General features: G+C 34.6%; 1 protein-coding gene across 3 annotated transcripts in view; it reads left to right on the forward strand.

The window, feature by feature from the left end:
- Positions 1 to 18,134, forward strand: part of PCNX4 (pecanex 4) — a 66,111-nt gene that overhangs the window by 10,913 nt on the left and 37,064 nt on the right. For 2 of the 3 annotated variants that reach the window (XM_019969008.2, XM_019969007.2), the window contains exons 2-8: positions 2,412 to 3,155; positions 8,497 to 8,676; positions 8,776 to 9,290; positions 9,526 to 9,626; positions 9,742 to 9,864; positions 12,208 to 12,568; positions 15,057 to 15,160. In XM_019969008.2, the coding sequence (XP_019824567.2) occupies positions 2,467 to 3,155; positions 8,497 to 8,676; positions 8,776 to 9,290; positions 9,526 to 9,626; positions 9,742 to 9,864; positions 12,208 to 12,568; positions 15,057 to 15,160 (2,073 nt within the window). In that variant the 5' untranslated portion in view covers positions 2,412 to 2,466. The remainder of the gene's footprint in view (positions 1 to 2,411; positions 3,156 to 8,496; positions 8,677 to 8,775; positions 9,291 to 9,525; positions 9,627 to 9,741; positions 9,865 to 12,207; positions 12,569 to 15,056; positions 15,161 to 18,134) is intronic. The other variant, XM_019969009.2, reaches the window with a different exon arrangement.

Genomic DNA, 18,134 nt, shown 5'->3' on the forward strand with positions numbered 1-18,134 from the left:
CTCTTTTATTCTTACGGTATGAGAAAAAAAAAAACCTGATGTACTTGCTGCCTATGAAATTTCTATTTATTTATTTTTTCTTGTGTACCTTCATTCGTGACATTCTTCTTTAAATGGTATATCTTTTTTAACTCCACCTGGCTAAATATTTAAGGTTCCAACTGAAGCCCAGGCCAATATTTCTGAAAGCAATTTCCATAAAACACTGCACACATGATCCGTTATTAGATATCAAGGGGAAAATAGGTTCCAAGGTCAAATAAGTTTGGAAAACTTAAATGATATATTTTAAGCAGATTTGAAATGGTGTTTTGTTTTGTTTTTAACTCGAAGATGTCTCAGAATCTTTGGTCCGCTGATATCCATTATGACTCTTCAAGATGACAGTCTGGTATAATAGTTTCTCAAACTTCTCTAACCATAGACATCTGTTTAAGAAACATTCTGTAGGGCAAACAGTCCTGTATCTTTCAGCCTTTCTTTTTATATCCCTTTAAAATAAAGCGCCATCCTAGTATCCTCCCCTGGTGTTTGTATACTTACACACGTGGAATAACCATGTATACCTGAAAGTGTGCATACTTTTTTTTTTCTGTTACATAAGGGATCATCAATGTGTTTATTTTACTTTGCAATATATTGTGGGCATCTTTCCAAGTTTCCAAGTCAACAATAGATCTTCTTTAGACTATTCCACTCTTTGGAATATAATCACAGAATATTCAACCAAATGGGCGAGAACATTTAAATTTACAGAAGACTCAAAAGTACTAAAAGGTAATTGAATATGGGCAGTAACATGCAGCTAGATAATCTAGTTTATAAGGTATTTTCAATTTGTGGCTTCCTTTCCCGGCAAGTCATCTCACATTGTTCCTGACTTCCCTTAGTGGAGAAGGAGGGGTCAGCTTTTAAATGCCCAAGCCAGTCATCCAAGCTCTTTTTCCTATCTGAGAGCATCATCCATAGGTAACTGAAATTAGAATCTTTGCCCACCTGCCCATGGTTCTGCTGAACAAGCATATCAGAACACAGTACACTGACATCAGTATGCAGGAGATAAGCTCATTCCGAGGGCGAGGAGGCAGTCTGCATTTTCTGAGGTTAAACTATCAACGAATAAGGTTCCATCTGGCCCTCTGGTTCTGTTATTTTGTGAGTACTTGCAGGGCTGTGATGTGATTAAAAGCTATGACCTTCTGTGCAGAACTAAGACCAGTAGCTGGAAGATATAAGACAATAGGTATTTACAGGATAAAGAACTTCCCAGCTTCCCAAGATGTGCTGTAAGGTAGTTATTCTCAATGGTGACCCAAAAGCTCTCTCCAGGGCTGATAACTGGTTGGGTAGGAGGACCTTTCAGAAAGAGCCTCTTAAACTGATGTGAAGAAAAGTTACTTTAAGATGGCTTTAAGTTTTTTGTGTGTGGTAAAATACATAGAACATAAAATTTACCATCTTCACCATTTCCAAGTGTACAGTTCAGTGGTACTCTGCAGTCACATTGTTGTGCCATGAATTTCATGAAGTGGTTTGCATGTGGTAACCTAGTTAATAATATGCATGTAAACTGGCCCTTAGAGTCTTTGGTTTCCAGTTGTTCTTTCTACTACATGTTGAGTTGCAAATGGCTTTTTATTGAACTACTATTTTAGCAGAATTTGACTTTTTAAATTAGCAGAAAACCTAAATTTACTATAATTGTTAAGAGACGCGACTACTAACAGTATCTCTATTTTCCACCTCTATTTCCATTTCACTTCAAGGGAATTACAGAGAATATCCTTATTTTATAGAGCAGAGGTTGGCAAACTGTGGCCCACAGGCTCATCTGGCCCACAGCCTGTTTGGGTAAAGACTGTAAAGTTATATTGAAACGTGACTACTAATATCCACTTATGTATATATTATCTATGGTTGCTTTTCTGCAACAACAGCCGGGTTGAGTCACTGAAACAGAGACCATATGGTCCACAAAGCCTAAAATATTTACTATTTGACCCTTTATAGAAAAACTTTGCTCACCCTTGTAATAGAAAAGTATAAAAGAACAAACAACAGAAACACTCAGGGAAATAATCGGTTAAACCACTAACAGATTCGAGTTGAGAGTACTGGCTTTTTGAACTTGCCTTTGACCTTAGAATCTGAAAATGTGAGTTACTTAAGAAATTCTAAGTTTATCTAAGTTCTGTGTAAATTAATAGTGAATATTTTTTTTTCATATTCACTTAAAAAGCACTTAGCAACTGTTTGTTTTGTGCCAAGTACGTGTCAGGCAATGGAAAGGAGATAGAGAAGTGAAGATACAAATCCTGCCCTAAGGAACTAACTAATGGAAATGTGGATTTTTTTCTCCCTTATGTTTTAAGTATGATGTTTTCAAATAGTGATTTTTTTCTTTTTCTTAGTGACTGCTGTATTACAGAAAAGAAAGTGACTTTCAGAATAATCTGAGTGAGAAGGATGAGTCCAGATGTGCCTCTGCTGAACGATTACAAACAGGACTTCTTCCTGAAGCGCTTTCCACAGACTGTTCTTGGAGGCCCTCGACTCAAACTGGGCTATTGTGCCCCTCCTTACATATATGTTCATCAGATTGTCCTTTTTTTGGTGCCGTGGATTTTAGGCGGAATAGGAACACTTTTGTACCAATTAGGCATCCTGGAAGACTATCACACAGCAGCGCTTTCAGGTGGACTGATGCTTTTCACTGCGTTTGTCATCCAGTTCACAAGTTTATACGCCAGAAACAAATCAGTAACAGTGGAGAGAATGCTGACCACAGACATTTTAGCAGAGGAAGATGAGCATGAGTTTACAGGTTGTGCTGGTGCTGAGACCATCAAATTTCTGATTCCTGGCAAAAAACATACGGCCAACACAGTTTTTCATTCTGTTCTTGCTGGACTACTGTGTGGTCTTGGAACATGGTATTTGCTCCCGCATAGAATAACCCTGCTGTATGGCAGTGCGGGAGGCACTGTTCTACTCTTTGTCTTTGGATGGATGACGCTGTGTATAGGAGAATATTCTTTAATCGTAAACACACCTACAGAGTCTGCAACTTTCCAAACCCAGGATGCTTATGAAATCACTCCTCTTCTGAGACCTGTTTATATTTTTTTCTTCGTTTCTATAGATCTTGCACACAGGTAATAAACTATCAAATACTTTATAACTTTCTTTATTTTTAAGCAATGTCCTTAGTATTTAAAAAAAAAGAAGAATCTATGAATTAAGTCACCAAACCATTGAGTGATAAGTTGTTTTGATAATTAATCTCATAGGACTAATCTTTGTTAAACATTCATTCTAAAGCAGTAGTTAAATCTTATTGAAGAGTAAAAAGAAAATCCTTTATAAGTAAAGTTTAATTCCTGTATTTACTTTAAATAAGGAGCCATGAATCTGTAGCATAGCCTGGCTAAAACCTGTGAAAAGAGAACTTTCCTGTGAGGGGAAACAGAAATTTAAAATTGATACTGATAAATGTTATACATAGATTGAATGGATTTAAAATGGATAGAATAACTTACTTAATTTTGTTGTAACTATAGAAAATAATTGATTTTTTAAAATCAATTTACTATGGAAGAAAAAGAGAAAATAGCCATTGTAAACACAATTATTTGACCTCTTTGGCTTGCCTTTTCTAAATCTGACATTTCTTTCTATAGTTTGTAGTTTTCTCTTTCACCAGTAGAAATGTAGAGGCACCACTTACAGCACCACTGAATGTTTGTGCCCCTCCATTCATATGTTGGAGAAGGAAATGGCAACTGACTCCAGTATTCTTGTCCGGAAAATGCCGTGGACAGAGGAGCCTTGTGGGCTACAGTTCATGGGGTCGCAAAGAGTTGGACACAACTGAGTGACTGAGCACATTCATACGTTAAATCCCTAACCTGCATTGTGGTGGTATTTTGAGATGGAGTTTTTGGAAGCTGATTAGGACAATAAGGGTGGGGCCCTAGTGGGATGGGATTAATACCCTTATAGGAAGAGACACCAGAGAGTCTGATTTCTCCCTTTAACATATGAAGGTAAAGGGAGAAGGCAGCTGCCTGCAAGCCAGAAAGAGTTTTCACCATACCTTAATCATGGTGGCACTCTGATCTCAGACTTTAAGATCTGTAAGAAATAAATTTCAGTTGTTTAAGCCATTCAGACTATTTCTTTAGAAGCTAACTAAGATTTTGATACCAGGAAGCTGGGGTGAAAGTGAAAGTGTTAGATGCTCAGTCATGTCCGACTCTGTGATCTCATGGACTGTAGCCTGACAGACTCCTCTGTCCATGGAATTCTCCAGGCAAGAATACTGGAATGAATTGTCATTTCCTTCTCCAGGGACCTTTCTGACCCAGGGATTGAACCCGGGTTTCCTGCAATGTGGGCAGATTCTTTACCATTTGAGCCACCAAAGATTCTTTTAGAAGATGGTGTACTCCAATAACAAATACCTAAAAGTATAGAAGCAGCTTTGGAACTGGATAATGGGTAGAGGCTAGAAGAGTTTTGAAGTGAGTGCTAGAAATATGGACATTAAAGGCAATTCTGGTGAGCTCTTAAGACAGCAGTGAGAACAGGTTATAGAAAACTAGAGGAAAGGGCAGTCCTTGTTAGAAAGTTGCAAAGAATTTGTAAAGAACTTTTTCTGAAGTTTTGTGAAAGGTAGAACTTGAGAGTAATGAATTAGGACATATAGCTGAGGAGATACCTAAGCAAAGTGTTGAATGAACAGCTTAATTTCTCCTGACTGCTTATAATAAAATATAAAGAAGAGAGATGAATTGAAGTAGGAATTGCTAAGCAAAATGGAACAAGAGGTTGAAGGTTTAGGAAACTGTCAGCCTGTCCATATTGTAAAAATGAGAAAGCATATTCTGAAGGGAACACCAAAGGTGTGGCCAGACTGTCATTCATGAATTTAACAAGTTCTGGGATTATATGAGTAGACACACGGAAACAAACATACAATGAACGAAGGCTGTTCAGCTTCTTAAATTTGACAGGACAGGGATATTAGAGTTATTTGGCTGTGAACATGTGTTTTTCTTTAAGAAGAGAGAAAAGTGACCTCAAAAGTGCTTCTGAGATTATCAGGTTTCAGCAGGCTAGAAGGTCTCTGCTGGAAGCGTTGGGTCTGGTACTGCTCTGTAGAGCTATGGTGCATAGAACCCACACCTAGAGCTCTTTGGGTCACCTGCCACTCTGGGGACCTGGAGAGCAGAGTATGAAACCAAGGAGGATTATTCTCCAACCTTTAAATCTAATGAAATTTGCCTTGCCAGATGTTGGACTTCTTTAGGACCAAACACCCCTTCTTTCTTTCCTGTTTCTCCCTTTGGGAATGGGAATGTCCATCTTTTGCCTGTCCCACCACTGGGTTTTGGAAGCACATGACTTGTCTGGTTTCATAGGTTCACACTGGAGAGGATTTTGTCTCAGGATAAGTCATACCTCAAGTCTTACCTGTATATGATTTAGATGATATTTAGATATAACTTTGGACTTCAGAGTTGATGCTGGAATGAGTTAAGAATTTTGTGGCTGTCGAGAAGGAATGAATATATTTTTCAGATAAGAAGAACATGAATTTGGGAGACTGGGGTGGAATGTTACAGACTGACTGTATGTCTCTTCAAAACTCATATGTTGAAGCCCTAACCCCCCAGTGTAGTGATATTTTGTGAGGGTCTTTGGGAGGTAATTAGTTGGGGTAGTCCTAGTCCCTAATGGAATTGGTGCCCCTGTGGAGACACTAGAGAGTTTCATCTCTTTCCACCACGTGAGGATGCAGTGAGAAATTGGCTTCCTGAAGCCAGAAAGAGAGTTCTCGTTAGAACCCAATCATAATGGCATTCTGATCTCAGACTGTGAGAAATAAATTTCTATTGTTTGAGCTGCTTGTCTTAGGATACTTTGTTATGTACCGGAACTGTGAGAAGTTTCTATTGTTTGAGCCATCTAATCTATCCTACTTTGTTATGGTAGCCTAAAAGAAAACAAGGCATTTAAAAATGTGTAGCCAGTTTGTGTACTGAAACGGACTGATTCTTAGACGTCTAATGTTCCTTAGCTCTTAATCTTTTCTAATTGTGTTACATTGATGGACCAGAGGACACTATAACAGCTTTATAGTTATTCAGCTAATCATATATGTAAAGAGAGAATTTATGGAAATTCTGTTATAATTGATTTCTGAGTACCACTAGAATTTCTAACTATAAAATATGTTAATTGCTTGATTTTGAGAAGTTAACAAAATCAAGTTTAAATGTATATTTATACATTTGACCCTTTTTAAAAGATTTAAGTTTATAAGATTATTATTTTCAGAATGTAAATTATTGAGTTACTGTCTCACTGTAGGTGAGATAACTGCAGATAAATACTATATGAAATGTGTATTCAAATTTGGAGAGTTGTCAGATATGTCAAGTTGTATCTTAAGTTCCTTTCAGAGAATATTAAAGTTTAAGAGATAAGCCATACAGTGTAGTAAATTTCTCTTTCTTCATCCTTTATTCTACCTAGTATAGTTGTATATTAATAATTTTTAAATGATTTTTTCTAACATTTTTATTAAAGACAAATGTTAAACCTACAATTCTTAATTCATAGACTCTCAGGAACTGTTTGAATGAATGATACATATTTATATCATCTTATTCACTATGTATTAAGAACATCTTTTTCTAGGTACGTGGATTGTGAGTGAGTGTACAGAACTTGAAATATTTTTATGGTTGTTAGAAAAACAGGTTTTTTTCTTGCAGGCTTGGATTTTTTTTTTTTTTTGCTCTAGAAAATTCCTGTTATGTTATCAGAAACTTTAATATTTAAACATTTTTCTGTATAAAAGAACCACATTAATCATGTTTGATTATCCTGAATCATACACATAGGAAAGTAATCACAATGTTTGGTTACTTCAATTATGTGTTCTTATTTATTTGTGATATATTTATACCTTCTGTACTATTGCTTGTTGTTTACTTTAAGGACAAAAACAGATTGGAGGGGCAGGAATAGAACTTGGGTAAATATTTCCTGAGTATACATTATTTTTATACAAATTATCCTTTCTTTGAATATGTTAGCAAGGGAACTGTTGTATTTTTTAAAAAAAAAACAAAAATAACTGTACAAATCTACATGTTTTCCTTGACCTTCTACGGCATATTGTTTGTGGTTTGATTTTCTTTTTTGTTACTGGAGTGTTTTCATCTCAGAATGAAATGAATTTTATTTTAAAACTACACTACAGCAAGTATTATCCTCTAATGTAGCATCACATTGTTAATTAATTGTGTTCATTAATTCTCTGCTTATAAAAATTTGAAGGACATACATTATGAAGCAGAGTACATTAGCTTGCATCATCCTGGTATTTGTGTGAGGAAGCACATTTATACCATTATTATAATCGTAGTTGCTATGCATTTGTTTCTGGGCTGTTAATTTAGACTAAAGTGGATAATTACTGAAGTTGCCTTTCTGCGTGACTTTGGTTCCTAGCAGCTCAGATATTCAAGTACAATTACTATGCTATAAGTTTTGAGATTTAGTTATCTCTTCTGAAAATTGTCTTTGGATCTCTGTAAGTACTACAGCATTGTTGGTTTCCAGGCAAGGTGTTTGGTTAACTTTATGCCAAGAACTCAACAACATATAGATAATGTTTATTCTTCTGTGCTTTAAAGTTTTTATCAAATTATTTGAAGCAATTTTATGGTAAGTGCTGTACCAAAAACCAGTTTCTCAACTTAAGATAGAAGACTTCACTCATTAATGAGATTGTGCTGTACAAGTTTCTGTTCCCAAATCTGTACCACTGTTTATTCAAAATAGAAATAGTATATGCTGGTTAAGTTCCCAGGCTAAACCACAGAGATGTGTTCATAACCTCAGGTTGCTGACCTCTGATATTGAATGTACTGACTTGAAATTCTAGGACCTGGGAGCAAGACAGTACAGGAAAGAGTCGGAGGAAAAGAAGAGCTTTCTCTCTTTGCTAGCTGCTAATGTATGAACCCTAGGAAGTCTTTGGCTTTTCTAGAGTTGCCTGCAATTTTAAATTAAAAAATTTCAAACTGTAAAGACTCATTAGTGGAATTGTAGCCAATGTAATTGGAGCCATGTTTAAACATTTAAGGGAGAAGTATTTTTGCCATGGGCTCAGTTTAGTTTTACAAATCCCTAAACTCAGTTTTATTTAGTTAATTACTTAGTCCTTCTTTTCACATTTGAATACATATATTTTCTAAGGACTACACTTGTATACAATTGACTACTTGCTGGTATAGAAGGACAGTGAGCACAGTTTGTGTTTTTGATATTTTGCAGTTTGGTACTAGGACCTTTTTGTAAATGTATTTCTTGTTTCAGGGTGGAGGTAGGGTGTAGAGGAAAATGTATGTGTTTTGTTTTTCCTGGAAAGATCTTCTATTTATTGTTTTGTATGATTTAAATACTTTCTTTTTATTGTAGGTTTATGGTAAATATACCAGCTCTAGAACAGATGAATCAGATTTTACACATCTTGTTTATATTTTTACCCTTTTTTTGGGCATTCGGGACCCTACCCCCACCTGATGCACTTTTCTTATGGGCAATGGAGCAGGTTTTAGAGTTCGGCCTTGGAGGCTCATCTATGTCAACTCACCTACGGTAATTATTTTCAGTATTAAAGCGATAGTGTAATTTATTCTCAAGGAACATTTTTTTTTCTTTTCAAGCAGATCTTTTTTTTCTTTCCCCCCTCTGCAGGTTGTTAATAATGTTCATCATTTCTGCTGGAACAGCTGTAGCATCTTATTTCATTCCCAGCACTGTTGGTGTGGTTCTTTTCATGACTGGACTTGGGTTCTTACTGAGTCTTAACCTAAGTGAGATGGTTCTTGTCTTCAGACACAGTGTGACCAGACACAGAGTTGGAACCAAATCTAATGCTTTATCCAGTGGTTCAGAAATCCGGTTTACTTGGAGGGAATACCTTTTCTACAGCGTTGTATTAGTCTTGGCCCTCTTAGAAACTGGTTTGTTGCATCACTTTGCTAGTTTCTCACAGACTTCCAAAAACAGTCCTCAGGCTGTTGTTGGCTATACTTTGATGATATTATTTATAATACTGTGGATACTTAAAGAAATTCAAAGTATCTATATCTTTGGAATTTTCCGGAACCCTTTCTATCCAAAGGATGTGCAAACTGTGACTTTATTCCTAGAGAAGCAGACAAAGCTTATGAAGATTGGTGTTGTCAGACGGATTTTAATAAATCTAGGTAGGCAGATAAAACATAATAAACTTGCATTATATCTAGGAAGTATACAAAAATATTACAGAATTCCTGTATTTGTATAATGTTATATTGCATATAGATATTCCTTTATGTTTTGGTTTGTTTGCTTATTCTTTTTTAATTAATTGCTTGAATGTGCTCATAAAAATACAGGCCAAAATTAAATATGGTAAAAGGTTACTTTGCCTTCATTAAATTTGTCTCTTTTTTGTCTTAGTGTCACCTTTGGCTATGATAGCATTTCTTTCACTGGACAGTTCCTTACAAAGGCTTCACTCTGTATCTGTCTCCATTGGATTCACAAGAGCTTTTAGAATGGTAATACTAGTATGCACTTAATAGTATGTTCCTGTTCCCAAATTATGATTTTGTTTAGCAGTTTACTTAAATTACCAAATTCTGCCTAGTAAAATGGTTAATTTGTATACTGCAGGTATGGCAAAATACAGAAAATGCTTTATTGGAGACAGTCATTGTATCAGCAGTGCACTTGCTGATCTCCGATACAGACCTATGGTGGAGCAGAAGCCTGGATACAGGAATCAAACTCTTACTGGTGATTATGTTTTTTTAACATCTTTAATGAGATGTATTTCATATACCATAAAATCATTCACTTAAAGTCTGAAGTTCTGTGGTACATATTCAGAACTTTGCAGCCATCACCACAATCTTAGATAATTTTCAACATCCCAGAAAGAAACCTCATACACATTAATAGTCATTTCCATTCCACTCTCCATCCATTCTACTACTCCAGCCCCAGCAACTATTAATCTACTGTTTCCAAGGACTTTCTAGTTCTGGACATTTCACATGATCAAAATTATCTAGTATGTTGTCTTTTGCATTTGGCAAAAGACACCAACAGTTGTATTACTTTTTCACTATAGGATTTTCATTAATGTGAACTCTATTTTTGTGATTTTAATAGTGCATTTCTCTGAATGCTAATGGTTCATCTCTATGCATTTTTATTGGCCATTTATGTATGTTTTTGAAGGAAATGTCTATTCAAATTCTTTGTCCATTTTTACCCGGGTTATTTGCCTTTTTACTGTTAAGTTTAATAAGAGTTCTTCATATATTCTGCATAAGTTCCTTGACAGATATATGATCAGGAAAAATTTTCTCCCATTATGTAGGTTTTCTTTAGCTTACTTGATAATGTCCTTTGAAGCAAAAAAGTTTTAATTTTTATGAAGTTCTATTTATTTCTTTTGTTGCTTGTATTTTTTTGGTGTCATATCTAATAAACACTGCTTTCAAGATCATAAAGATTTACTATGTCTTCTAGTTCTTACACTTGATTCTGTGATCTACTTGGAATTAATTTTTGTATATATTATGAGGTAAATTTCCAAGTCCATTCTTTTGTATATGGATGTACAGTGGTTTCAGTATCATTTATTCAAAAAGCTATTTTTCCCTCAGTGACTTCTCTTGGCACCTTGTTGAAAGTCAAGTAACAAATATAAGGGTTCATTTCTGGACACTCATTCTCTTTTCCATTCGTCTATATATCTGTCCTTATGCCAGTACAACACTGTCTTGATTACAATACTAGCTTTGTAGTAGTTTTAAAATTGGAAGTGTGGATCTTATGACTTTGTGGGTTTTTTTCAAGATTGTTTGACTATATTAATAATTCTTAAATGTTTATAGTATTCAGTATGTATCTTATTTTGTACTATGTAGTATTTTGTAGTATTGAAGCTATCAGCTTTTCTCTTTGGGAAGCTTTTAAATTACTAATTCAGTTTCTCTACTTGTTATATGTGTAGTCAGATTTTCTCTTTTTTCTTGAATCAGTTTTGGTAATTTATGTCTTTTTCTTAGAAGTTGTCAATTTTATCTAAGTGACCTAATTTTTTGGCATATGGTTTTTCATAATATTCTCTTTATGTTTTTTTCTGTAAGAGAAAAAACAGTTTTTTGCTGGTAATGTTATCTGTTTCATTCCTGATTTTAGTAATTTACATCTTCTATGTATTTTTCTTGGTCAGTCTGGCTAAAAGTTTGTCAGTTTTGTTGATCTCCTCAAAAAAAAAAAAAAAAAAACAACAGCTTTTGGTTTCATTGATTTTATCTATAATTTTTCTATCCTCTATTTTATTAATTTCTACTCTAGTCTTTATTATTTCTCTACCTCTGCTTACTTGAGATTTAGTTGCTCTTTGTTCTCTAGTTTCCTAAGATGGAAGATTAGGTTACTGGTTTAAGATACTTCTGTTCTTTTAATATATACAGTTGTAACTATAAATTTCCCTCTGAGGATTATTTTTGCTTTGTCACAAGTTTTGATTTGTGTTTCATTCATCTGAAAATGTTTTGTTATTTATCTTGTGATTTCTTCTTTGACCTGTTGTTTATTTAGGAATATGTCTTTTAATTTCAACATTTCATTCTGTTGTTGATTTAATTCAGTTTTGATTGAAGAACATACTTTTATGATTGTATAAATATATTTAGTATGATTTCAGTCAGTTGAGATTTGTCGTTTGGCATGGTGTATAATTAAGATTAAGATTTCTTAATCTGTAAAGTATTCTCTAAAATAAGGATAAATTAAGTATAGTTGCTTAACTATTCACTACTTCTAGTTCTTATGACTTAACAAGCATGTAACGCAGAGCTTAATCAACCATAAGATAGATGTAGCACTCTGTCATTTCTCTTTAGTACTACTTTTTTTTAAGAGAGTCTAAACTTTTAAAAATATAGTCTCATTTGCTAATTGTGGGAATCAAGAAAATTATAACAGAGAATCTTACATTAGGGCAATCCTCTCAGAAATCTTGGGGCAATGATAAAATTATATTTATTGTTTTTCTTATATGATCTTGAAAATTCATGATAAGTATTTAAGAATAAAAAAGTCGTTTTTATGTCTCTCCAGGTTGGTATCATGCGTGATCGTCTGATTCAGTTCATCGCTAAATTGCAGTTTGCTGTGACTGTGTTTGTGGCATCGTGGACAGAGAAAAAACGTAGAAAATCAGCCACCACTTTGGGTGTACTCAACATTGTCTTCTCTCCATTCATGTTGGTCTTCATAGTTTTTTCTACACTGCTCTCCTCTCCCTTACTCCCCCTCTTTACCCTTCCTTTGTTCTTGGTGGGGTTTCCTCGACCTATTCAGAGTTGGCCAGGAGTGGTGGGCACCACAGCCTGTGTGTGTGCAGATACAGTGTACTATTGCCAGATGGTCCCAGGTTTAACCACTGCGCTGCAGTCTGCAATGGCAGCTGGGAGTTTAGGTAAGTGAAAGGGTTGTACTTAAGACATCTTCAGTAATATATTTGAAGTATAGGAAAATGAACACACAGAAAAACAGTATTTTGATCCAACTATTATACAGATTCTAATACTTTGATGTGCAGGCAGACAGACTAAATATGAAGAAGTATATCTTCTTGTTTTGAGGTAAATAAAGTCATAAAATAAAAATACTGAGTGAAAATTTCATTAACACCTTAATTTTGGCAATTTTTAAGAAACATTTTCTTGACTCAAATCAGGTTATAGTCCCACCATGATGCATGAAAACACCTTATTTTCCAAAATTTTCATGAATTTATGATGAGTTCATGTCAGGTAGAAGTAACAGCTTAAGCCCATAGAGTGAAAACCAGTTTTATATATCAAATTGAAGAACTTAAAGAAGTGTGCTTGTGTCTTACTAGTTACTATAACCAGTATTACATATCAAATTGAAGAACTTAAAGAAGTGTGCTGTGTATTACTAGTTACTATCTACCAACTGCAGCAGTCTGACAAGGCTAGAGGCAAGGTAGCATAAAAGCTTTGGTCCGTGATCCATAGCCTTCCAAAATGAAGTGCTGTATGAATATTAGCAAGATTTTTGATGAGAATGGACTAATATTATAATCATAATTTTGTGATAGCTTTCTAATTTCATCATACACTATGTAAGTTCAACTATTTTATATTTCTCAAGATTGGCTTTAGAGAAGGTACAAACTGATGACAATAGTTCATTGTCTCCTGCCATATACCTTAGCCGCGTATTTGGTTTAAATATGGCCAGTGACTTCCTAGCACACTGACTCCGCTAGCAAAGAATAGCAATTTAAAATTGGAATTGTTATGTTTACTTGGGTTGAGTTTTTAACATTATCTATTAAGTGAGATAATTTAGTAAAAACTTTTTGTAATACAAATTTTTCATGAATAGTCATTTTCCTTTCTTATAGGAAATATTCTACACTTTAAATACTTTATCCAGTTCCAATTAATTTTTATTATTTAGTGCAGTGCCACTTTTTAAAATACCTGTAAGGTTAAACTCACATCTGAAATAATAAATACCTTATACCTTATTATCAAATCAATTATATTCATCCAGTAAGTGTATTTTAAGTATTTCCTGGAGAAAAAGCAAACAAACAACAGTGAGGTAACATTTCACACACATCTGATTGGCAAAATGTAAAAAAAAAAAAAGCCTGATATTAACAAGTGTTAGCTATGGAGTGGAAATAGGAACTCTCAAACCTTGCTGGAAGGGAATGTGTAAATTCATACAGCTATCTTGACGAGTACATTTAATAGTCTGTAGTAATGATGTACATATCTCATGACCTAAGGAGTCCAGTTTTAGATTTTATGGTCCAGTGACTCCAGTTCTAGAGAAACTCTTGCACATGTGTTTTGGGGGTCCCAGGTTTGATGATTTTCTAGGACACATAGGACTCAGCATATGGTTGTGCTCATATCTAAGATTTAATATAGCAAAAGGATGCAAAACAAAGACAGCAAAGGAAAATCACATAGGGTGAAAAGACTGGAAAGCTTCCAGGCATCCTCTCCCAGTGGGGTTACACAGAACGTGTTTAATTTCCCAGCAACTTGTTGTGACAGTATGTGTGGTATGTTGACTACTGGGGAAGCTTATTTGAGACTCAGTGCCTAAACCTTATATTGAGGGGTGGTCATGTAGGCCCCTCTGCCTACCACAGGCCAAAATTCCAGCCTCCCAAAAGGAAAGCAAGTGTTCAGTATAAACTGTATTATTTGCACAAACAGTTTAGGCCCAAAGAGAGACTGTTTATCAGTTAGGGTAGTGAAATACAAGTTTCCAAGGCCAACTTTGTAAGCAGACCTTTTATTTGATAGCAGTACAAACAGATTTGTACAAAGTAATTTATACAGCTTTATTTATAATAGGGAAAAATTGGAAAACATGAAGTGTTTATTACCAGGGAAATGAATATTTAAATTTAGCTACATTCATACAATGAATTCTCAGTGCTGTTACAGTGAATGAGCTTTGTAGTCAATAAAATATCTCAGAGACATAATGTTAAGAGAAAAACTAAGTTTTAAGAGTATTTGTATTATAGTCTGGTAGGTAGCATTTTATGTAAGTTTTTAACAGCACAAATCACTTTTATAGGCATGTATAAAAATGTCCAAAATATGTTTGTTTTCCTAATATATTTAGCATGTATTTAGAATTTTATGTAAGAGGTTCTCATTGTTTTTATGGAAAATATATTCTTAAATTCTTATTAATTATCACCTATAGTTTTCTCTTCCAACTGTTCTGTAAAAAGCTTAATTTCTCCTGATATGCAATGGATAGTCATTTGTATTTTTGACATAAAAAGAGGGTAGAAAGAGTTGTGAATTAGTTCCTAGTGTTTTATCAATTTTTTAAAAATTCACATGGCAAAATAAAACAAGCTTGAACAATTACTTACTTTTTTTTCTAATTTGTTTTAGGTCTCCTCTTACCTGGGTCTCATTACTTGGGCCGTTTTCAGGATCGTTTAATATGGATAATGATTCTAGAATGTGGTTATACTTATTGCTGTGTTAACATTAAGGTCATTGTGCATTTGAAATCTCTTTTACAAGTTAAAATTTTTGTTAAGCACACATCAGAGACTTAATAGCTCACTTTGAAAGAGTATCTTTTAATTATTTGTGAAACACCTAGGATTGTATATTTCAGTATGCACATATTGATAGACTAGTGTTGACTATATGATAGAGCATAATAACAAAGTATACTTGCCCCTTTTTTATCCAGTCTTATTCTTTTTATCCTTATCTGGTTGAGCATCTCAAAAAGGTGACTGAGTAATATTTTCTTCACTCCTATATCATATAAGCATTCTCAACTTAATAAAAACCTTCTTTTGACCCCACTTCCCTTGCCTGCTAACACTCTGTTTTTCTCCTTTCAGAGCAAAATGCTTTATTAGAATTGCTTATCATCATGTCTACAATTTTCATTTCTCCCATTTTCTCTTTAATTACCCTAGTTTTTGACCCTTTCTATTACGCTACTGAAAAACCACTAATGTCAAGGTCTCCAATGACTGAGGATTGCTTAATCCAGTGATCAGTTCTTACACCTGGTCTTATTTGACCTGTCAGAAGCATTTGACACAGTTGATCTCTTCAGTTGTTTCATGGATTAATCCTTGACAGTCTCTTCTGATGGTACCTTCCCTCTTCCTTGACTTCTTAATATCAGACTGGCCCAGTTCTTGCTGACAATTCCATCCTTCTGGTAGCTCAGCTCAAAAACATTTGGGCTTTAGTGATATTTGATTCCTTGTTTACTTCTATACCCCACATCCAATCCAGTAAGAAATCTTATTGGCTCCGCCTTTGTCATCCTGTATCCCACTACTTCTCACCACCCTGCCCTCAGCCCCTTTCATCCTTTTCATGGGTAACTGCAATTGCTTCCTAATTGGGTCTCTGCTTCTACTTCTGGTCCCACAACTAGCCTATTACCACCCAGAATGATCTTTAATATCTAAGTCAGATCATGCCACCTCTCTACTCAAAATTCTACAGAGGATTTCTTCTTTTGTTCAGAGTAAAAGCCAAGGCCCTAAATGGTCAAGCTCCCTGTTTTCTGTTTTGTTTCATCTGCTGCTTTAACTGTCTCACTCCACTCCAGCATACTGGCTGTTCCTTCTGCCTGGAACACCCTTCTTTCAGGTAGCCACACAGCTAACTCTCTCATCGGCTTTAAGGCTTTGCTCAAATGTCACCTCAGTAAGGTCTACTATGACTATTCTGTTTAAAATTGTATACCCACTCCCATCCTGACTGCACTTCCAATCCTCCTGGCTTGCTTTACTTTTTCTCTGTTTTTATAGCTCTTATACCTTCTAATAAATTGTGTAATTTACTTATTAATTTTATTGTTGATTACCTGTGTCCCCCCAATTTTCTTTTTTTTTTTTTTTTGTTCTATCAGTTTATTGCTACCAACCCATCTCCCTCCACCCTCATGCACTCATGCTCAGTCGTGTAACCCCATAGACTGCTGTCCACCAGGCTCCTCTGTCCATGGACTTTTCCAGGCAAGAATACTAGAGTGGGTTGCCATTTCCTTCTCCACCCCCCCAATTTTCTAACATAAAAGTCACAAGAGCAAGGATCTTTGTTTTTATTTGGAGACTATATCCTAAGCCATTGGAACAGTGCCTGGCACATAGTAGGCCTTTACTAAGTATTTGTTGAATGAATAGTGAATGAATGAATTTTTTTGTCTTAGCACAGATTGGATAAAATTTCTATGATTAGAAAGCTGTTCCTTTAGTCCAGTGGTTCTCAAAATCCAGTTCTTCAGATTAGTAATTTTATCATCTCCTTGGAACTTATTAGAAATGCAATTTTGAGGCCTCAACCCAGACCTACTGAATCAGAAACTCTGGGTCAGTGCCCAGCAATCTGTTTTAACAAGCCTCCCGTGCTTCTGACTCACCTAAAGTTTGAGAACTAGCTTTCTAGTCTAACATGTACAAGTAGGAGAAGGCAAAAAATCATGCAAAATATGGAGGATATTTTCATTGCTTAGTTTAGTTCTGTTTTTTAAATGGTATGGTTTTAAAATATCTAATTATGCAGGTCCTTTTATAATCTTTTGTGCTTCATGTAACACTTTAAAAATTTGACAAAGCACTTTCATTACTTAATTTAATCTTCACAGTCCTATATGCCAGGGCTATTTTTCTTTGAAAGAGAAGCAAAAGGAATCTCAGAAGGTTAGTGACCTACTCAGGATTGTGTACTAGCATCTGAGCAGAGCCATTATTTAAAAGTAGTTTCTAATGTCACATTCCATGTTCTTTCCCTGGATCACAGTACAACCTACCAGCATTGCCTTTTATTAAAAACACTGATAGTTTTGAGAAAATGTATAAATAAGTAAGCAATAATTACAATAATAATAATAGTAAAGAATGACCTGATGTATCCTCTTCAGGTGATTCATTTTAGGGAGGTAATCAAAATGTGTTTAAAATTTATATAGGAATATATTCAAAGTATTCATTCTTTCAGTATATATTTGTTGCATACCTACTGTGTGCCAGACACTGCTTTAGGCACTGAGGATATAGGAGTAACCAAAAGAGAGCTGATTTATGGAGTTTATATTGTAGTTGGAGGAGATAGAAAATAATCAAATACATACATCTATATTATTATTTTTATGTTATTATAATTTTTAAAAACTTGAACAGGGTACTGGTTAAATAAATTATGACATCTATACAGTAGAATAATGCTCTTATATAAAGTAGAATGTAAAGGATACAAAATTATGTGCATACTGTATATTTCCAATTTTGCTCCTTCCCAAATTTTTATAATTTAAAAAAGTTTTTAATAAGTGTGATTCAGTCTTGACCTACAGTCTTAAAATTATGGTCATACTCATTAAAATTGTTTTGCCAATTTCTATTGGAATTTCTATAATGTCTTTATTTTTTTTTTTTTTCATGAACTCTGGAATTTCTATAATGTCTTTAAAAATGCAGCATTATTTTTCAT

This window comes from Bos indicus, chromosome 10 (genome assembly GCF_029378745.1).
Source record: "Bos indicus isolate NIAB-ARS_2022 breed Sahiwal x Tharparkar chromosome 10, NIAB-ARS_B.indTharparkar_mat_pri_1.0, whole genome shotgun sequence".
Taxonomy (NCBI): Eukaryota; Metazoa; Chordata; class Mammalia; order Artiodactyla; family Bovidae; genus Bos; species Bos indicus.